At 41.4% G+C, this 15,502-nt stretch overlaps 2 protein-coding genes across 5 annotated transcripts in view; one reads left to right on the top strand and one right to left on the bottom strand.

Moving 5' to 3' along the window:
* The window catches only part of crb2a (crumbs cell polarity complex component 2a), a 31,387-nt gene extending 22,501 nt beyond the window's left edge, over window positions 1–8,886 (top strand). The window contains exons 9-13 of the mRNA XM_067483590.1: window positions 2,927–3,092; window positions 3,619–4,489; window positions 4,598–4,714; window positions 6,285–6,411; window positions 6,656–8,886. Coding sequence (XP_067339691.1) covers window positions 2,927–3,092; window positions 3,619–4,489; window positions 4,598–4,714; window positions 6,285–6,411; window positions 6,656–6,877 — 1,503 coding nt within the window. The 3' untranslated portion in view covers window positions 6,878–8,886. The remainder of the gene's footprint in view (window positions 1–2,926; window positions 3,093–3,618; window positions 4,490–4,597; window positions 4,715–6,284; window positions 6,412–6,655) is intronic.
* A 1,288-nt stretch (window positions 8,887–10,174) lies between these two features.
* dennd1a (DENN/MADD domain containing 1A) overlaps window positions 10,175–15,502 on the bottom strand; it is a 31,400-nt gene continuing 26,072 nt past the window's right edge. For 2 of the 4 annotated variants that reach the window (XM_067483592.1, XM_067483591.1), the window contains 3 exons: window positions 14,980–15,117; window positions 13,838–14,084; window positions 10,175–13,701 (listed from right to left, as the gene is read on the bottom strand). In XM_067483592.1, coding sequence (XP_067339693.1) covers window positions 12,637–13,701; window positions 13,838–14,084; window positions 14,980–15,117 — 1,450 coding nt within the window. In that variant the 3' untranslated portion in view covers window positions 10,175–12,636. Of the gene's footprint in view, window positions 13,702–13,837; window positions 14,085–14,188; window positions 15,118–15,502 lie in introns of those variants that run through there. The other 2 variants (XM_067483593.1, XR_010911468.1) reach the window with 2 other exon arrangements.

The following is a 15,502-nucleotide window of genomic DNA, read 5'->3' on the forward strand; positions in this document are numbered from 1 at the left end:
GGATTCTAACTTCATGTTTCCGACTATAGAGCTCCTAATTTTGGCAATGTTCCGCAGGTGGAAGAAGGCTGTACTCTTGCTTTTCCCCCCCACTTGTCGCCGAGTGGGGGAAATTTATTAGAAATGTGAGCCGACTGGTGGTGAACCTCGGGCGTCTGTTTAGCATTCGATCTCTTACGAACCGTCACCCAGCCGGACTGGCTTCCGGGCTGCTCAGGAACTGCAGGGGGGACAGCTAGCTGGGGCTACGCTAGGTCAGCCCGCACCAGCTACGGACTCAGGCTCCGTACCCTGGGGCGACTGTGGCGCAGGAAGGTAGAGCGGTTGTCCACCAATCTCACAGTTGTTGGTTCAATCCCCGGCTCCTTCGGTCACATGTTGAAGTGTCCTTGAGCAAGACACTGAACCCCAACTTAGTTGCTCCTGGTGAGTGTTGGCCAGCTGCATAGCAGCTCCCCCATCGGTGTATGAATGTGTGTGTGAATGGGTAAATAAGAAGCAGTGTAAAGCGCTTTGAGTGCCAATAGGTAGAAAAGCGCTATATAAGTGCAGACCATTTACCATTTACTGAGTAGCTGGATTATTTTCCATGCTGCTTCCACAGCTGCAAAAACCTTACACTTATTACATAAACCATTATCACTAAAGGAGGCAGAGGAAAAACTGAACATGAGACACACCGAGCAAGTGAGAGACAGAGGGAGACAGAGAAGACATTTCTAACAGATAACTGCTAAGATAGCGAAGCTAAAATAGGTAAAATAAGCAAACGTTAGCTAGTTATGTTTGAGAAGAGCACGTGCTTGTGTAATACAAGCGTATGTCACATCTCAAGTATTAATTTTTGTGTGGAGAAATCACTTATTTAGGTAAAATAGGAGCTGCAATTAAACAGTAAGGTAGAAAGCCAAGATTGTGCAGAAACAGGAAGTGATGCAATACGCTCACCCCACGATTCTGCAGATGAGGAGGAGTCAGCCCCTTTTTTTCAACAGTAACTATAAAACATTTATTAACATTTGAACAAAAAAACCTCAGACTGGGCCAACTGATGGATGTTACCTCCTCCACAGCAGTAACAAAAAATATCACATATGATTGGCACCGTCTCCATGGTGCATCTCAGACTGTAGCACTTTGGATGCACTACAACAATGGGTGCAATAGGTTGCGGTATCTGCTGGGAGGGAATCGTAATTAAGATGTCTCTAAATCCTGCTGGTAGCATCTTTCATCAAAACATAAGCGGAGATAGTCCAAACTTGGGGATCAGGCTGAGCACTGGGAGAACATTTTAATAGTCAGTGGTACTGATCTGGTGACCCTCCGAGCTACATGTTGGATGTTCAGTAAAACCCAAAATTACAGAAAAGGATTACATGACAGACTTCCCAGTTTCTCTGGGACAAACCCACAGTGATAACCTGGGAGCTTTACAGTGACACAGTTTATTGACCAATCACCTGCTCAGGTGAACCACCATTCGCCCATAGTGATTAGGTGCTTAGGATAACTAATAAACTCAAACAACAAAGCAACAATCATAGGATATCAGGATACTTCAGTTAAGTCAAAACACCAGGAGATCTTGGGTGGAGCGGAGGATGAAGAGTGCTGTTGTTCTGTTGTTTTGATGGGTGCAGGAATTGAGTTAAGAACTGACAGGATATAGATTAGACATTTGTTATGATCTGGCCCTCAGATTCACTTCCTGTTCTGGACTTTTAGTTTTTACCCCTTTTCTCCACTTCCTGTCCCAGTGTGTTTCTCCATCTTTACCACTTGTCAGTGTTCACAATTGTTTTCACCTGTTCCCTGCCTTTTTAAACCCAGCTCACCCCTTGGTTCTCTCTCAGATCATTTCCTTTGTTATCCGTGCAAGACCCTGTCTGCAAGTTTACCTGTCTCGTGGTTTTTGAACTCCTGGCTCCTGTTCATGTGCGTTTCTGTAATCTGGTTTGCATTTGTTGTCCTAGTCACCTTTTCTGTGCTCGTCTTCTGCTTTTGAGAATTCCTTCTTTCTCTCTAACGATTTCACATTGATGTTTCAGGTTCAATTCCCTTATTGAGTTCCGTAGTTTCTTTAGCCCTTGTTCAAGTTTAGGTCTTAGTTTTCCTGTGTTGATATTAAGGTTCATGTTTTTGTTTCATGGTCCCCACTATTGGTTCTCTTCCGGTTTATAGTGTCTACAACTCAGTTTTAGTTTTCCTTCTGGTTCTTCAGCGTGTCCACTGAGTCCCGCAATGTATAAATGTTTGGGCCTATGGTCGAGTTAATTTCTAGTCTTTAGTTTAATTGTGCCAGTTTATTCTTCCTTGTGGAGTGTATTTGTGTTAGTAGTTATTGTCTTCCTTTATAATTATCAATAAAACCATCTTCTCACGGAACTCTTGGGTCCACCCTAATGACCAGACCTGACATTATCGGTCAGCTGGTAGATGAATGGACAGTGGATGAATGAGCCAGTAAAGGCATAGCCGCTAATGACATTCATTGAATGCAAGAGTGCAACCTGATTTTTGACTCTGCTCCATGCAATGTGGTAAAAAAGTGTAATTTATGCTTCAAATCCTTTTAGCTGGTATGAGCCTCGTGCAACCTTGCCCAAAGTTACAATAATGAGCTGTTTCCCCAATTGAATGACCTGAATGCTGCAAATATGCAATTGTGAAGAGTACATCTTCTCCTTATCCCAAATAACCTGGTCTACAGAGGTTTTACTATAGTGTCAGAACATTTGTTTTTGTCTTTTTGACCAAAATTAAACAATTTGATTTTTAGCTGCTGTAACCAATGGGACAACCTGGGTAACGTGTTGTAGTGCCCCTCACTTTACCACAGCTAACACTATCGAGCTTTCTAGTTTGACCTGCTGTGTGGGTTCTTTGTGTCTGATCATAACAAATCTCAATGTTACTTTTGCAGATGAAGCCTTGTCTAAATGGAGGAACGTGCACCATCACCTTTAATGATTATACATGCTCGTGTGTGGAGCAATTCACCGGGAAAACCTGTGAAACACGTGTGTGGTGTGTTAGTGATCCCTGTGTCCATGGTGGCCTCTGTGTGGATCTCCCTGATGGATATGAATGTAAGAATATCTGCATCATTTTATCAGAATTTAGCCATATTCAAAAGCACAGTGATAGATTAATATAGGGAAGGCAAAGGGAGGTTTAATATAATTCATGTATAATTACTAAAACTAAAACCATAGGAAGTGTTGAAGCATTGGTCATCCTTTAAGATAGTATCTGGAAGTATTATGTACATTTAAGGTGGTTTCATATGTTTTTTCACCACATATTTTTGTTGCAGTTGTAACCAGACAGATTATCCCTGCAAATGATGGATACTTACCAGTTTATTTATTTGTGGATATAGGTTACGTATCAGACATTTCTGACACTGAATAAACCCTTTATAAACACACTGTTAGCCTTTATAATATACAGTTTATTTATTTTGACTTTAAAACCTTTAAAATCATTTTCCAAATGTGCCACCCTATTTTGAGTCTGGCCACGCCTGGTAGCTAAACAGCTCTTGGCTCCTTAAATGAATTAAATCAAAACAATGCAGTAATAATGCAGATGTTTCTCCATGTTGACTTTTAGGTGTGTACAATGCCACATTTGAGAACAACCCTGTGCAGTACAGTGCGGGAGGCTCCCTGGCTAAACCCGTCTTTAACATATACCTGGAGCTGCGGACTCGCTCAGAGAACGCTGTGCTTCTGAGGGCCTCCTGGGGGTCTGACATGCTGATGGTGAGTCTGCTGGACTCTGCAGTTCGGGTAGAGATCCACATTGGCAACAGTGTGGAGACGCTGACCTTTACAGGAGTTCGTGGAGTGTCTGACGGGCGCTGGCATCGAGTGAACATTTCAATGGCTGAGAAGAAGCGTAGAGCCTCACCCTGGATCATCACTGTGGATGGAGTCACAGATGCCAGCAGCAGTCCAGAGCGCACAGGAAGCCTCAGTTTCCTCAATGAAAAGGGGGCCACGTTGAACATTGCGGAGAGCTTTACCGGCTGCTTGGGTGCAGTAAGAGTAGGAGAAGTTTACCTGCCTTTTGTGGATGACTACAAAGCTCCACAGTTGTCTCAGTTTTATTTAGTTGGAAAACCAAAGATTAAATTAGGATGCACGAGTTCCCCTGTTTGTGATTCAGATCCCTGTCTAAATGGAGCTACCTGTGAGGATCTCTTTAACAAATTCGGCTGTGTGTGTGAACCTGGTTGGGAGGGAGAACAGTGTGAGATGGACACTGATGACTGTGTGTCTCAGCCCTGCATACATGGAAGCTGTAAGGACTACTTAGCTGGGTTTGAGTGTCATTGCCACCCTGGATATGCTGGCAATCTGTGTGATGAGGATCTTGATGAGTGTGAGCATCACACGTGTGAACATGGAGGTACCTGCCAGGACGGACCCAATATGTACACCTGTATATGTCCCAAGGAGTACAGTGGCCCCAGCTGTCAGTAAGTACTCATCTATCGTCAATAGTATGACCAGGCTTCTTCGGATTTAGCGGTGCAAATATTTCATTCATGATTCTTTAAAGGGAAGTTTAACTTTTTTTCCACCAGGTGGGATTATCCTCCAAAACAGTGTGGAAAAGATGTCCAGTGTGTCAATTATGGAATCTGCAATGAAGGGCTGTGGGGAGCCAACTGTACATGCATGCCGGGATTTACAGGCAGCAGGTAGGATCACTTGCAAAAAGTAAAGTTATCTGCCTCATCTCTGACCACGTATGTAGTTTTGCTTTCTCAGTATCTGCTGAGATTTTGAGAAATAATTTTGAGAAAAATAATCCATTGTGGCTCTGAACTGTTTCGGTGCTTGGAATGTTGGGTGGTACATTAAAAAAATGAAACGGCTTTTACAGGGATATAGGCTTCAGCCCCCGTTCACCTAAATAGGATAAGTAGTTTAGATAATAGATACATAGACATGACTAAACTAAAACCACAAAATGCCAGTATCATTTCATCCTATATCAAAGAGTCAACATCCAATGATAACTAATATTGACAGGCCCACATTTTTACATTTATTTTTCCACGTATTGCTAACGTTAGTGTGATATGATTGCCAGGGGGGCCTGGTGGGTCAGCATTAGGTTGGGATGCAGAAAGCCTGAATCCCACCCCACCAGGTGTGGCCTCGCCCACCCAGCAAGGTCCAGATAAAATGGGAAGGTGGTGGCAAGAAGGGGATCCGGCTTAAAACCCATGCCAAACCAACCTGCATAACACGAACTGCTGTGGGGACCCCTGAAGGGTGTGGTATGATTGCTGACAGTGAATTTATGATTTAAAACAAATGTATTTATAATGTAACGTGGTACATTGGTGTCCATGTGTTTATTGAGTCTAAAACAAGACTGCTCATTGAGCTCTAATAATGTGTACTGGTCTTGAAGGGCTGTTTTCACCACCTCTGACTGATTTGAGGGGAAATTTGAAGTAAAAACGAATTAGTAATGGCCTTCAGACAACTAACCTTATGACATTGTCAAAAGTTGTTTGATCAACTTTGAGACACAAATTTCCCCTGCTGCATTTATTATTCTGCCTTTTGTTACCTTAGATAAGGTAATAATAAGGTAAGTTGTGCATGTCATCAGAAATAAACGCTAAGAGCAAACACAATACAATCCCAGTATGAGGAGTTCAGTAGCAACTCTGAATCCCTAAACAACAAAGTGATGGGGAAAACATATTATGCTTGTCCACAGCTACATGCAGGACCTACCCTTTTGCCAGTGTTTGTGCTGTGTCACCAAGGCTTCTGCTTATGTCGTGAAAAACCAAAAGATCACTTGGAAGAAATCTGTTGAAGTCATTCTGTACCAAATGTGGGGCTGCTACTATTTTTGTTTTTTCTACTTCAGCTTATACTCTGAGGTTGTGGTTTCTACAGCAGATCATGTGGCCTGCACATTGATTTTTTGTAATTTTTTTATGCTGGATCCCCCTCCTGATGCAACCCTCCCCAAATTTAGATGGTTTGGGGCTGGCGACCAGAGGTGAACAGTTGGGGTTATGGCAGTTAAAAAATATCCAAAAAACCTCGAGCACAAGTTAATTTGAGTTCCCAAATGGTCTGATTTGAATGATGTACATATACATATTTACATTTGTTTATCAAGAAAAACGTGGCTGATTTTACAAAATTCCCAATTACTGTATTGCAGTGTAAATGATTTCCTTCTCTCCTGGATGTAATGTTCTTATAATATGTGATATATGTTTTTTTCTTGTCTTGCAGTTGTGAAACAGAGATCGATGAATGCATGTCTAACCCCTGTCGAAACGGTGGTTCCTGTTTAGATCGATTAAACATGTTTGCGTGCGAGTGCCCGCCTGGCTACAGCGGTCAAGTCTGTGACACTAACGTACGTTTGTTCTATCTTTGCTGTAGTACAGGGGAACACATGGAGTTTTTATTTTTTTGTTCAGCAACATGTAACCGATAAAGCAAATTCTTCTTCTTCTATTGTTTTCAGTTATGAGCATTCTGAAAATATTAGTTAATATCATAACTTATGTTGTTTTGTGAGAATTCATATCCACATGATGAATACATTCATGAACCTTTCTGCCACGAATGTCATCTGAATTATGTTCTTCCCTCTGTAGAAACAGGCCACTAAGCAGATCGTCCCCTGGCTGGTGGTAGTCATCCCGCTGCTCTGCTTCTGTGTGCTGATTCTCATCATCGGCTTGACCTTCATGGTGCTCACGGCGAGAAAGAAGCGTCAATCGGAGGGTGCGTACAGCCCCAGTGCTCAGGAGCTGGCTGGAGCTCGGCTGGAGATGGACAGCATGCTCAAAGTGCCACCAGAGGAGAGGCTCATCTGACACAAAGGCTTAGAAAACAAAGTGATCCAGGCACTGCAGGCAGATGCAAGGGACTCACTGTGAGACTTTTACCTGGGCTTCACTCAAGGACATGTTGTATTACAAGCCCCCCTCCTGGTAGAGACCAGGTGTTTTGGTTAAAAGATTCTGAACATTTGAGGAAACAGCTCTGAGTTCTTTCCTTGAAATCTCATCAATTGCATGGCAGCACCTTAGACCTGGCTGTAGCAAACTTTTTGTATTGTGGGTTTCAGTTAATTGGACAAATACCCTTCCACTTGGTTGTGACCCATGGTTTAAACACATTATTGTGTATTCTATAAATAACACAAAATGCAGTGGAAAATGACGATGTGCATTGATCGTCTGATAATCAGATGATTTAAATGTCACTCATCCTTTCCGGTGAAGTGACAAAACAACCAGATGTGTGTTTGTGTGTGTGTGGATCATCATCATGGTCAAAGGTGCATAAAAAGGTGGCATCAACAGCTTCTATCCAATTTCATAAACCACTACTAACCTACACACCAGCATACATGGAGACGAGGAGCAACAACATGTAGGATAGAACAGGTGTATGTTACCAGAATGTTGTCAGGTGCTGTCAGAAACCTCGTTGTGCTGTCGGAATTGTTACAGACTTTCTCAACCTGGCAAAAAACAAACAAACATCAGGTCCTGCAGATGTTCTACGAGTCTGTGGTAGCCAGCTCCATCTCTTTATGCTGCTGCTGGAGCAGCAATATGAAGGTGGCCGACAGTAACAGACTAGACAAACTAATAAGGAGACTGGTTCTGTTCTAGGGGAGAAGCTGGACCCTCTGCCATGTTGTGGCTGAGAGGAGAATGTTGTCCAAACTCCTCTCAATCCTGGACAATACCACCCACCCACCCACTCCACTGTGTGCTGGCTGCACAGAGGAGCATCTTCAATGCTCCACAGAACTCCACAGGAGATCCTTTTCTCCCAGTGGCCATTAATACTGTTTAACTCATCCTCCTTCTGTAAAAAGGAGGGGGATGCTCAAAGTGGACAAATATTATTGTTTTATTTTAGGTTTACTCCTCTAGCTGGGTTTTTCTGTTACTTATTGATCATTAGTTTGTACTTGTATATTGTCTTGGTTTGGTGAAAGTTTTTTCCTTTCTTTTCTACTTTTTCCCGTGGAGAGCAACTGTAGAAAGGCAACACAATTTACCTATGGGATCAATAAAGCTGTATGAATCTGGAACACAACAAAACCAGAACACAACAAAACATGCAAAACCCAGGTCAGTTTTAAATGTCCTCCATAACAAATATTGAAAGCAATAAAAGACTGATTGTAAATGTTTCATATCGAAGAAAAAAGGAAACATAAAATACTATTTTAATTTTCTTTTGTGGAAAAAGTACAGTATTTTATTTAGTATGTATTAATTTAGTTTTGGCCTTTTTGCACAGTATGTCACCGTTTCGTTTTCTTTATTTCTGTGTACAAAATCCAGTCTTTTATCAGTTATGTTATAAACGTACAATAAATTGATGTTGTTTGGAAGTAATATATATTCCATCATTGTTCAGGGATGATAAATATGCAAATGTTTATGGTATAAAATGTTTTCATCTACTATGGACTAGACCAGGGAAACTGGTGTATTCAACAGACTAGAAAAACATGTAATAGTTGGTTCTTTATGTCAGTCAGGGTCTCATGCTAATCTATTGTCTTGATCTGGCCTGCTTGTTTTCAGAATTACTTTTAGTTTCATAATTGGTCCTTCACATCATGAACTCACTGAGTAAAATGCAAAAATTACGTTTTAAAAATTTGGTGCTACAATAAAGGTCCATTTTATCAAGAACACATAGATAATAGGTGAGACATGCCTCCTGTTCTTCCTGTATTTACTTCTGTTAAGGGGCGGCAGTGGTGCAGTTTGTAAAATGGCTGCCTACTGCCCATAGTGTCGGAGGTTCGCTCCTCCCACCCACATGTCAAAGTCTCCCTGGACAATACACTAAACCCCCAGCAGCCCATTTCCCCATCCCCAGCCGTGAAGTGCCCGGTAGAAATTGGTGAGGGTTGTGTCAGGAAGGGTATCTGGATAACCTGAGAGGAAAATTAATTAAATCAACTGTATTTAGTTCTGTTAATTGGTATAGGTCAGGTGGATTTTCACACTAAAGTCTTTGTGGTTGATAAAAAATGTGGCTCTGCAAAAGCTTTAGGGCAGTCATATCACACCATTTGATGATGCACAAGACAAGAGCAGCTGGGAATCAAACCACTGACTTGTGGACAACTGCTCTACCTCCTGTCACAATCAGTGATTAAAAACGGCGAGAAACAATATATAATAGCACTGAAAATTGCTGAGGGAGCTCAAATTTAAAGAGAAAGATTAAACTTCCAGTTTGTAGGCGCAAATACAAAAACTATGTTCAACCCAAGAGGTGCCACTGTACAATTTCAAAAACAAAAAAAGGTTGATCATTTTCAGATCACAGTGTTACTGTAGGCTACTGTAGCTCTGATCAGGCCATGACTTTCTACATCATTTTCTGTCGCACATGTTCACTGAGCTTTCTGTGATGTTCCTTTTGAGTCATTGCCTAGCAACACTTAAGAGCACTCAAAGAACTACTTCATCTACAGTATCTTAGCTCTATAATAACTTTCTTTTCTGGAACTCTTTCCAGCTTAATGCAAATGAACGCAAGTCTTTTTTGGGAGGCAGGGTTCACATTAGCAGATACTTCATGTAAATAGCACTGAAAATATTATAAAATAAAGTAGTAATTAGAGTAGTAATTATAGTAGCCTCAATTTTGCGTTCTTTGCCTGGACTCCAGGTTTCATTCCCAGGTGGTGCAGGTGGACTCATTGTTTATCCGCTGAGCTTAGTTGTGTCTACAATCTAATTAAGTTAAATCCAATTACATTTGCTATGACCACATTTGCTGCTACATATTTGCTAACAAGATGGAACACAGTGTTGCGGAGTTTAATATTTTAATAATGATTTTAATCTTTCTTTTGTACAAGGGATCTTTTGTGTGGGATGGTTAGTGCTGGTCAGGGAGTCACAAAAACAAGATTCATTCTCTGAAAACCACAATTTTATAAACCAAGATGATGCTTTAGGTGTATAGTGTCATATACTAAGTGTGTGAAAGTCTTTCATAATGGTAGTAGTGGATAGAAGACGGGTTAAGAAATGATAACCAGGGGCTGTTATGGTTAATTGTAATGGAATTATGAACTTTAGTCCAACCTGGTAATTCTGGTAATGAAAATGTCCTGTGTAGAGTGAGTTGTAAAGATTTAATTAAGTGAAGATGACATAAAGAAAAATATGCATTTTAACCAAGTGCAGTAAGATATCAGTCAACACTGTTTAATCAGTCTTATAGAATAAATATAGTGTCATCTGTATACATACAACAGCTATTAGACCTGTACAGCATTTTGAAGCAATTAGGACTTTTTGGCATTCACCACACATGGACACCCCAAATCACCTGAAAAGAAGTAAAAGGCCGACAAGAAATGACAGCCAAACCATGTCTGTTGCTGGAGAAGTCACAACAGCTCAAATACATACTGCTGGCAAAACTGTGACAACCTGTCACTCATCAGGCATCACTGTTAAACACAAGAAAATACTGGAACAAGGCAAAACCATCACAAAATTTTTTTTTAGAGTGCATATATCAGCAGCAACATAGATGAATTATTCCTTTAAAAGTTTTTCCCATATATTTAATTAGAAGTGTCTCAAATCATAGTCATCATAGTCCATTGTAGGTTTGTAGGTTTTCTTACAACGATTTTCTTTTTAAATGGCAGGAGGCAACACATTTTACAGATCAGGGAGAGAAGCCAAATATGGAAGTAATGATAAACGCAAAAAAAAAAAAAAAAAAAGCACTTTGCATGAAGCTACTAAAAACACTGATATGACTGAGATCCACCACACTTTCTAGCTACAGTACAATAATGCCCTTAGGATGTTAATCAACTACAGCAGACTAGCTACTACTAATTGTACAAGCTAATTGTAGAAGATGACATCATTAAGACATATGCATTTGTGAGTGTGACACATATGCTCTTGCAGAAAATACTGCATGCTATTATTAAAGTCACAAATCTATACTGAGCGTGGCACTAATGTGGTGGTAGTAAGGACAGATGACGTCAGAGGGTGCTGGCAATATGCTGACTTTGTGTGCAATTTCCTCAATGGAATAGGCAAAGTGGGGTGTAGTTAATCCTTACGCAGATAAAGCTGAGTCACATGGGTTGCGGGCTGGTTTTACAGCCCACATTCTACAGTCATTGGTCTGCAACAAAGATGATCGCAGTAGGGAGAGGACGTGTGTGTGGACTTTTACCAAAAGACCAATCCTATCTATTGGAAAAGGACCTGTTGCAGTTAATGATACATCACCTCTGAAGAACGGACAAAGCTGTACTCCACATGCACACAGAAGATTGTCAGTAGTGTAGAACAAAAGTCATAAAACAAACAAATCTTTTTCACCACGTATGATTGGACCAGATATTAGTAGAAAAAAAAAAAAAAAAACTATCCGGGTCCTAGTTGATTAGGTGACAACTGTGTTGGTCCTGATTGAGAGCACATCTATATCACCCACTAGGGGAAAGAAATACACCTGGAGCAACTACTCAACTTCAACTGGTGTACATTTTACAATGTGCATTTACAATGAAGCCTCAGAAAATCTGGGCTGAGAGGATTCATCATGTTGTTTAAATTGTTATTCTAGGAACCGCCAACCACCTCCTAAAGAATCAGTTTATGATACAATAAAAATCTTAGGAATTGTGACCTTTTATAAAATATAACTTAGGTGTTCTGCTAGGTCCTACTGCCACCAAGCAGCACAATACAAATACTTGAGTGGTAACTAGACTTGCTTATGTTTTTGAAGTTGTTTTGCCTCTTATTCCAAGGTATTTAAACCTCAGTGGTCAAACTCTATGGGACTCCCAACCCCTCAGTAAGCTCCGACACCTATAAGGTCTAATACTCGGGATTTGCGAGAAGTCAAGCCGGTCTTGCTTAAGCTTCTTGAAGAACGCCTCTCATCCAACAGGCTTTGTGTTTTAACTCAAGTTGGAAGTTTTGACTGAGAGTCCCAAGTCTTTAGCCTCAGAGGATAAATACAGTACCTGGGATCCTTCAACAGTAGGTTTAAACACAAGGAAACATTTCAGGTGAAAGACATTTTCAACTTCAAGAACTCCAGTCAACACCAAGTAGCACCTTTGGGTTAACTATGGTCTTGATGACTGAGAGTCTCCACAGACATGTAAGAGCTGAACATGTAACATGTTTAACAGGGGACAGCAGACTATTGGCAAACACTTAGAATCCACAGGTTACTGCTTTTACCTAAACTCATCAACCTGTTAAATTAAGAACATAGTAGCTCAGTTCAGTGTTGAGGAACAGCAACAGCAACAGGTCACTGCTGCTGAAGTGTATGATTCAGTGAATTCAAGTCCTAGTACAAAATGAGCTTTACATCATTTTCTTCTCTACGGTGTGTAGAGATTCAATGGTCACAGTGAGCTGCAGTAGCAAATTCAGAATGTTTCAGTCGCAATGAACTCTACAAATGTGGGTTGCTTAAGCAGAAATGAGGGTATTTAAGCTGATGTGCTAGTAACTGCAACAGAATGTCCTGATAGACTAGTGAGGGAACATTATGTTATGACTGCAAAGGGGCATAATCCCACATTTCAGTCAAATGTTTCCCACTTCCTCCGAAGGTCTTCCACCTTCTTTTTTTGGGGTGCCACTGGCTTGATCATAGTTAGCAGGTCCCCAAAAGGATCCTGAGTCTTCTGGCTGTCTGTCTCAGAATGGACTGGCTTAGCCATTGTGTTCATGGCTGTACTGGGGACAGATATGGAATCTGCCAGGCTGGAGAGGGTATGACTGCTGGCGGAGGCATGAGGAAGGGGGTTCACTGAGGGGTTTAGGGCTGATGGGTGCAGTCCATAGCTTGGTGGCAGAGCCGAACTGCCTGGTGAATGCTGTCTGTAGAGCCCCGGTAGTGCTGAAATAGACTGTGGCTTGGGGGAAGTGTGTAAGTAAGGGCCTTGTGGAGGCATGTAGACTTGGCTGAAAGGATTCCCACTTACAGTTGAGGAGTAATGCAATTGAGGGGAGGTGTGGTGCAGAGACTGGGCAAAAGGATTGAGTGATGTGTGAGGATGGGCTGGGAATGGCGGCAAGCACTGTGGGTAAGACTTGGGTGGTAGCTTGCAGGAAGATGACGACATACTTATATCCACCCCATCACTTAGAGAAGTGGAACTTGACTGTACTGAGGTGCTAAGGGGGTCTAGGAGGCTTATCAGATCTATACTGTCCTCTGTGGCTTTGGTGGGTTTCATCAGTTCTCCTTCAGTGGTCATACTCAGTGCTTGCCTAAACTCTTGTCCCCCTGATGTAGTCCTTCCTTCAACAGTTCCTGCTGGTTTAGAGCGGGACTGGGTCACAGGCAGTGCCAGGACAGTACCAAGCTCAGGGGTCTTTCTCCCATGAGGACGTGGAATAGTGATGTTACCAGGGGTGGAAAGCTCCAAAGAATCAGAACCAGGGCCAGAGATTTCATGGCTTGGTGAATGGGATTCAGTGTGCACAGGAAGCTGAACCGACGGTGCTCTGTCACTGCCGGAAGGGGCACAAATGGGAACGGTTGTTTCATCCTGCCCTATACTCCACAACTTGTTGTAGGGATTGGAAAGCTTGAGGCCTGGAAGTGGCCATGAGTGTTCCCCTAAACTGAGGTCCATGCGCTGCAAACACAAGAAATAATTCAAGCAATAACAGGTGATGTAGAAACAGATTTCAGATTCAGATTTTAGCATGTAGCAATACAATACAGATATAACTCTTGATTAAGGCAAAATGACAGCAATTTAAACTTCTGACCTGGTATGTAAATTTGGTTTGTAGTTCATCGAAGTTTTTGGGAGTCCTCAGGTCCTCAAGGCTTTTAGCTAGGGTAATTGGTTGGCTGTCAGGCTCATCCTGGCAGCCAAAGATATCCCCAAGCAGGTTGACATTGGAGAACTTCTCACTTACAGGGCTGGGAGGCGCAGTGTGACACTCTGCCCCAAACGTAGGGTCAACCTTTTCTATCAACTCAACCTCCTTCAGGGAGCGATACGGCTGTGGCCTGTGGGAGCAGTGTTTGACTTGTGGTTATTCCTTCCACAAACTAGAGGTCGTCAATGGTCAAAACAATATATTAAACACAACGAAGACCAATAACCGTTTTACCAAAGATAAGGATGAACCTTCGTCCTGAAGCCTTGGTTTTGATTGTCACAAACATGTCATTAATCTCTCTGGATAAGGTTGGCTGCTTTTCTATACTGACAACTCATTGATTATGACCAATGAGGTGAACTAAAACTGGATAATGTGAACAATTTATTGGGGAAACCAGTTATATTCTATTGCAATTGCTTGCTGATATGACACAGGGTAGCGGTTGACTATATGAGACCCTCATTGGGGTTAAAGTGGTCAATGTGAAAACGATGCCTCATGCTTCCTGGACCCCTCTTTCATTATTGGAGCCCTGTAAATCCTGGCATTGCCATCTAAAAATATGCCCCTGCTGTCAGGGAAGATAAAATAAATGAATGGAAAAAACTGGTCATTCAGAATATTAAGGAACTCAACTACTTATTGAATCAGTTAGGGCTGAATAACCTGTTGCCAGCTGAGACATTAATCACTGCAGTAATTATCCAAATGAAGCTTCTAACTGCTAAAAACTACTGCATATTAAAAATAAGCTAAAGCCCAATAATTTCTGAGTCTTAATTATGTATACTTAGGTGAATTTCTATTAACTCTAAGACCACCTAGATCTTCTTTTCCAGATATTTGTTGAGCACTCTGTGTGTGTGCTTTTTTGTTACCTGGTTAGGGTTTGAAAAAGTAAGTGAATGTATTATGTAAATTAAACAAATACTATATACAAATACGTCAGAATAAAGAGAAAGGAAATAAGAGTGGGGAGAGGAGAAAAGCTAATTAATCAACAGGGAAAAGATGCATACAGAGGTGACCACTCAAAAGGGACGGAGAAGAGAAAATTCTCAGGAAACCCAGAGATGGAATCATTGTCGTATTGAAGCTCATCTCCAGAAGAATCCTCCGAGAGAAAGACTGTGTAGTGACGAGTAGGACGCATAGAACTACAGTGAGGAGAGGACAGACAAAGAACATTTACTGCTCATTACAAATATGTTGATGAAAAAGAATAGTAAAGAAGCTGAACATTAAGAATAGTGGGTGTTAGTAATCTTAAAAGGTTTCATATTGTTTTAATGTGTTCCCAGCTCATCCCAGGTCTGATGTTCCGATATTGGATATTATTTGATTTTGTTCTTGAACGAGCCTAAAGCAGGCTGTAAATTTTACTTGATGAGGACATTAGACCATGGTGAAAACAAGAAACAAACTACTTAGCCAAATCTTTCATTGCTAAAAGAAATTATAAAGAAAGTCAGGGTATTGACAGCTGAATGGAATCTGATTCTGTACTCAGTCTCCATCTCCATTATTAGTCAATTAAGAACA

This window comes from Channa argus, chromosome 18 (genome assembly GCF_033026475.1).
Source record: "Channa argus isolate prfri chromosome 18, Channa argus male v1.0, whole genome shotgun sequence".
NCBI classification, from domain to species: Eukaryota; Metazoa; Chordata; class Actinopteri; order Anabantiformes; family Channidae; genus Channa; species Channa argus.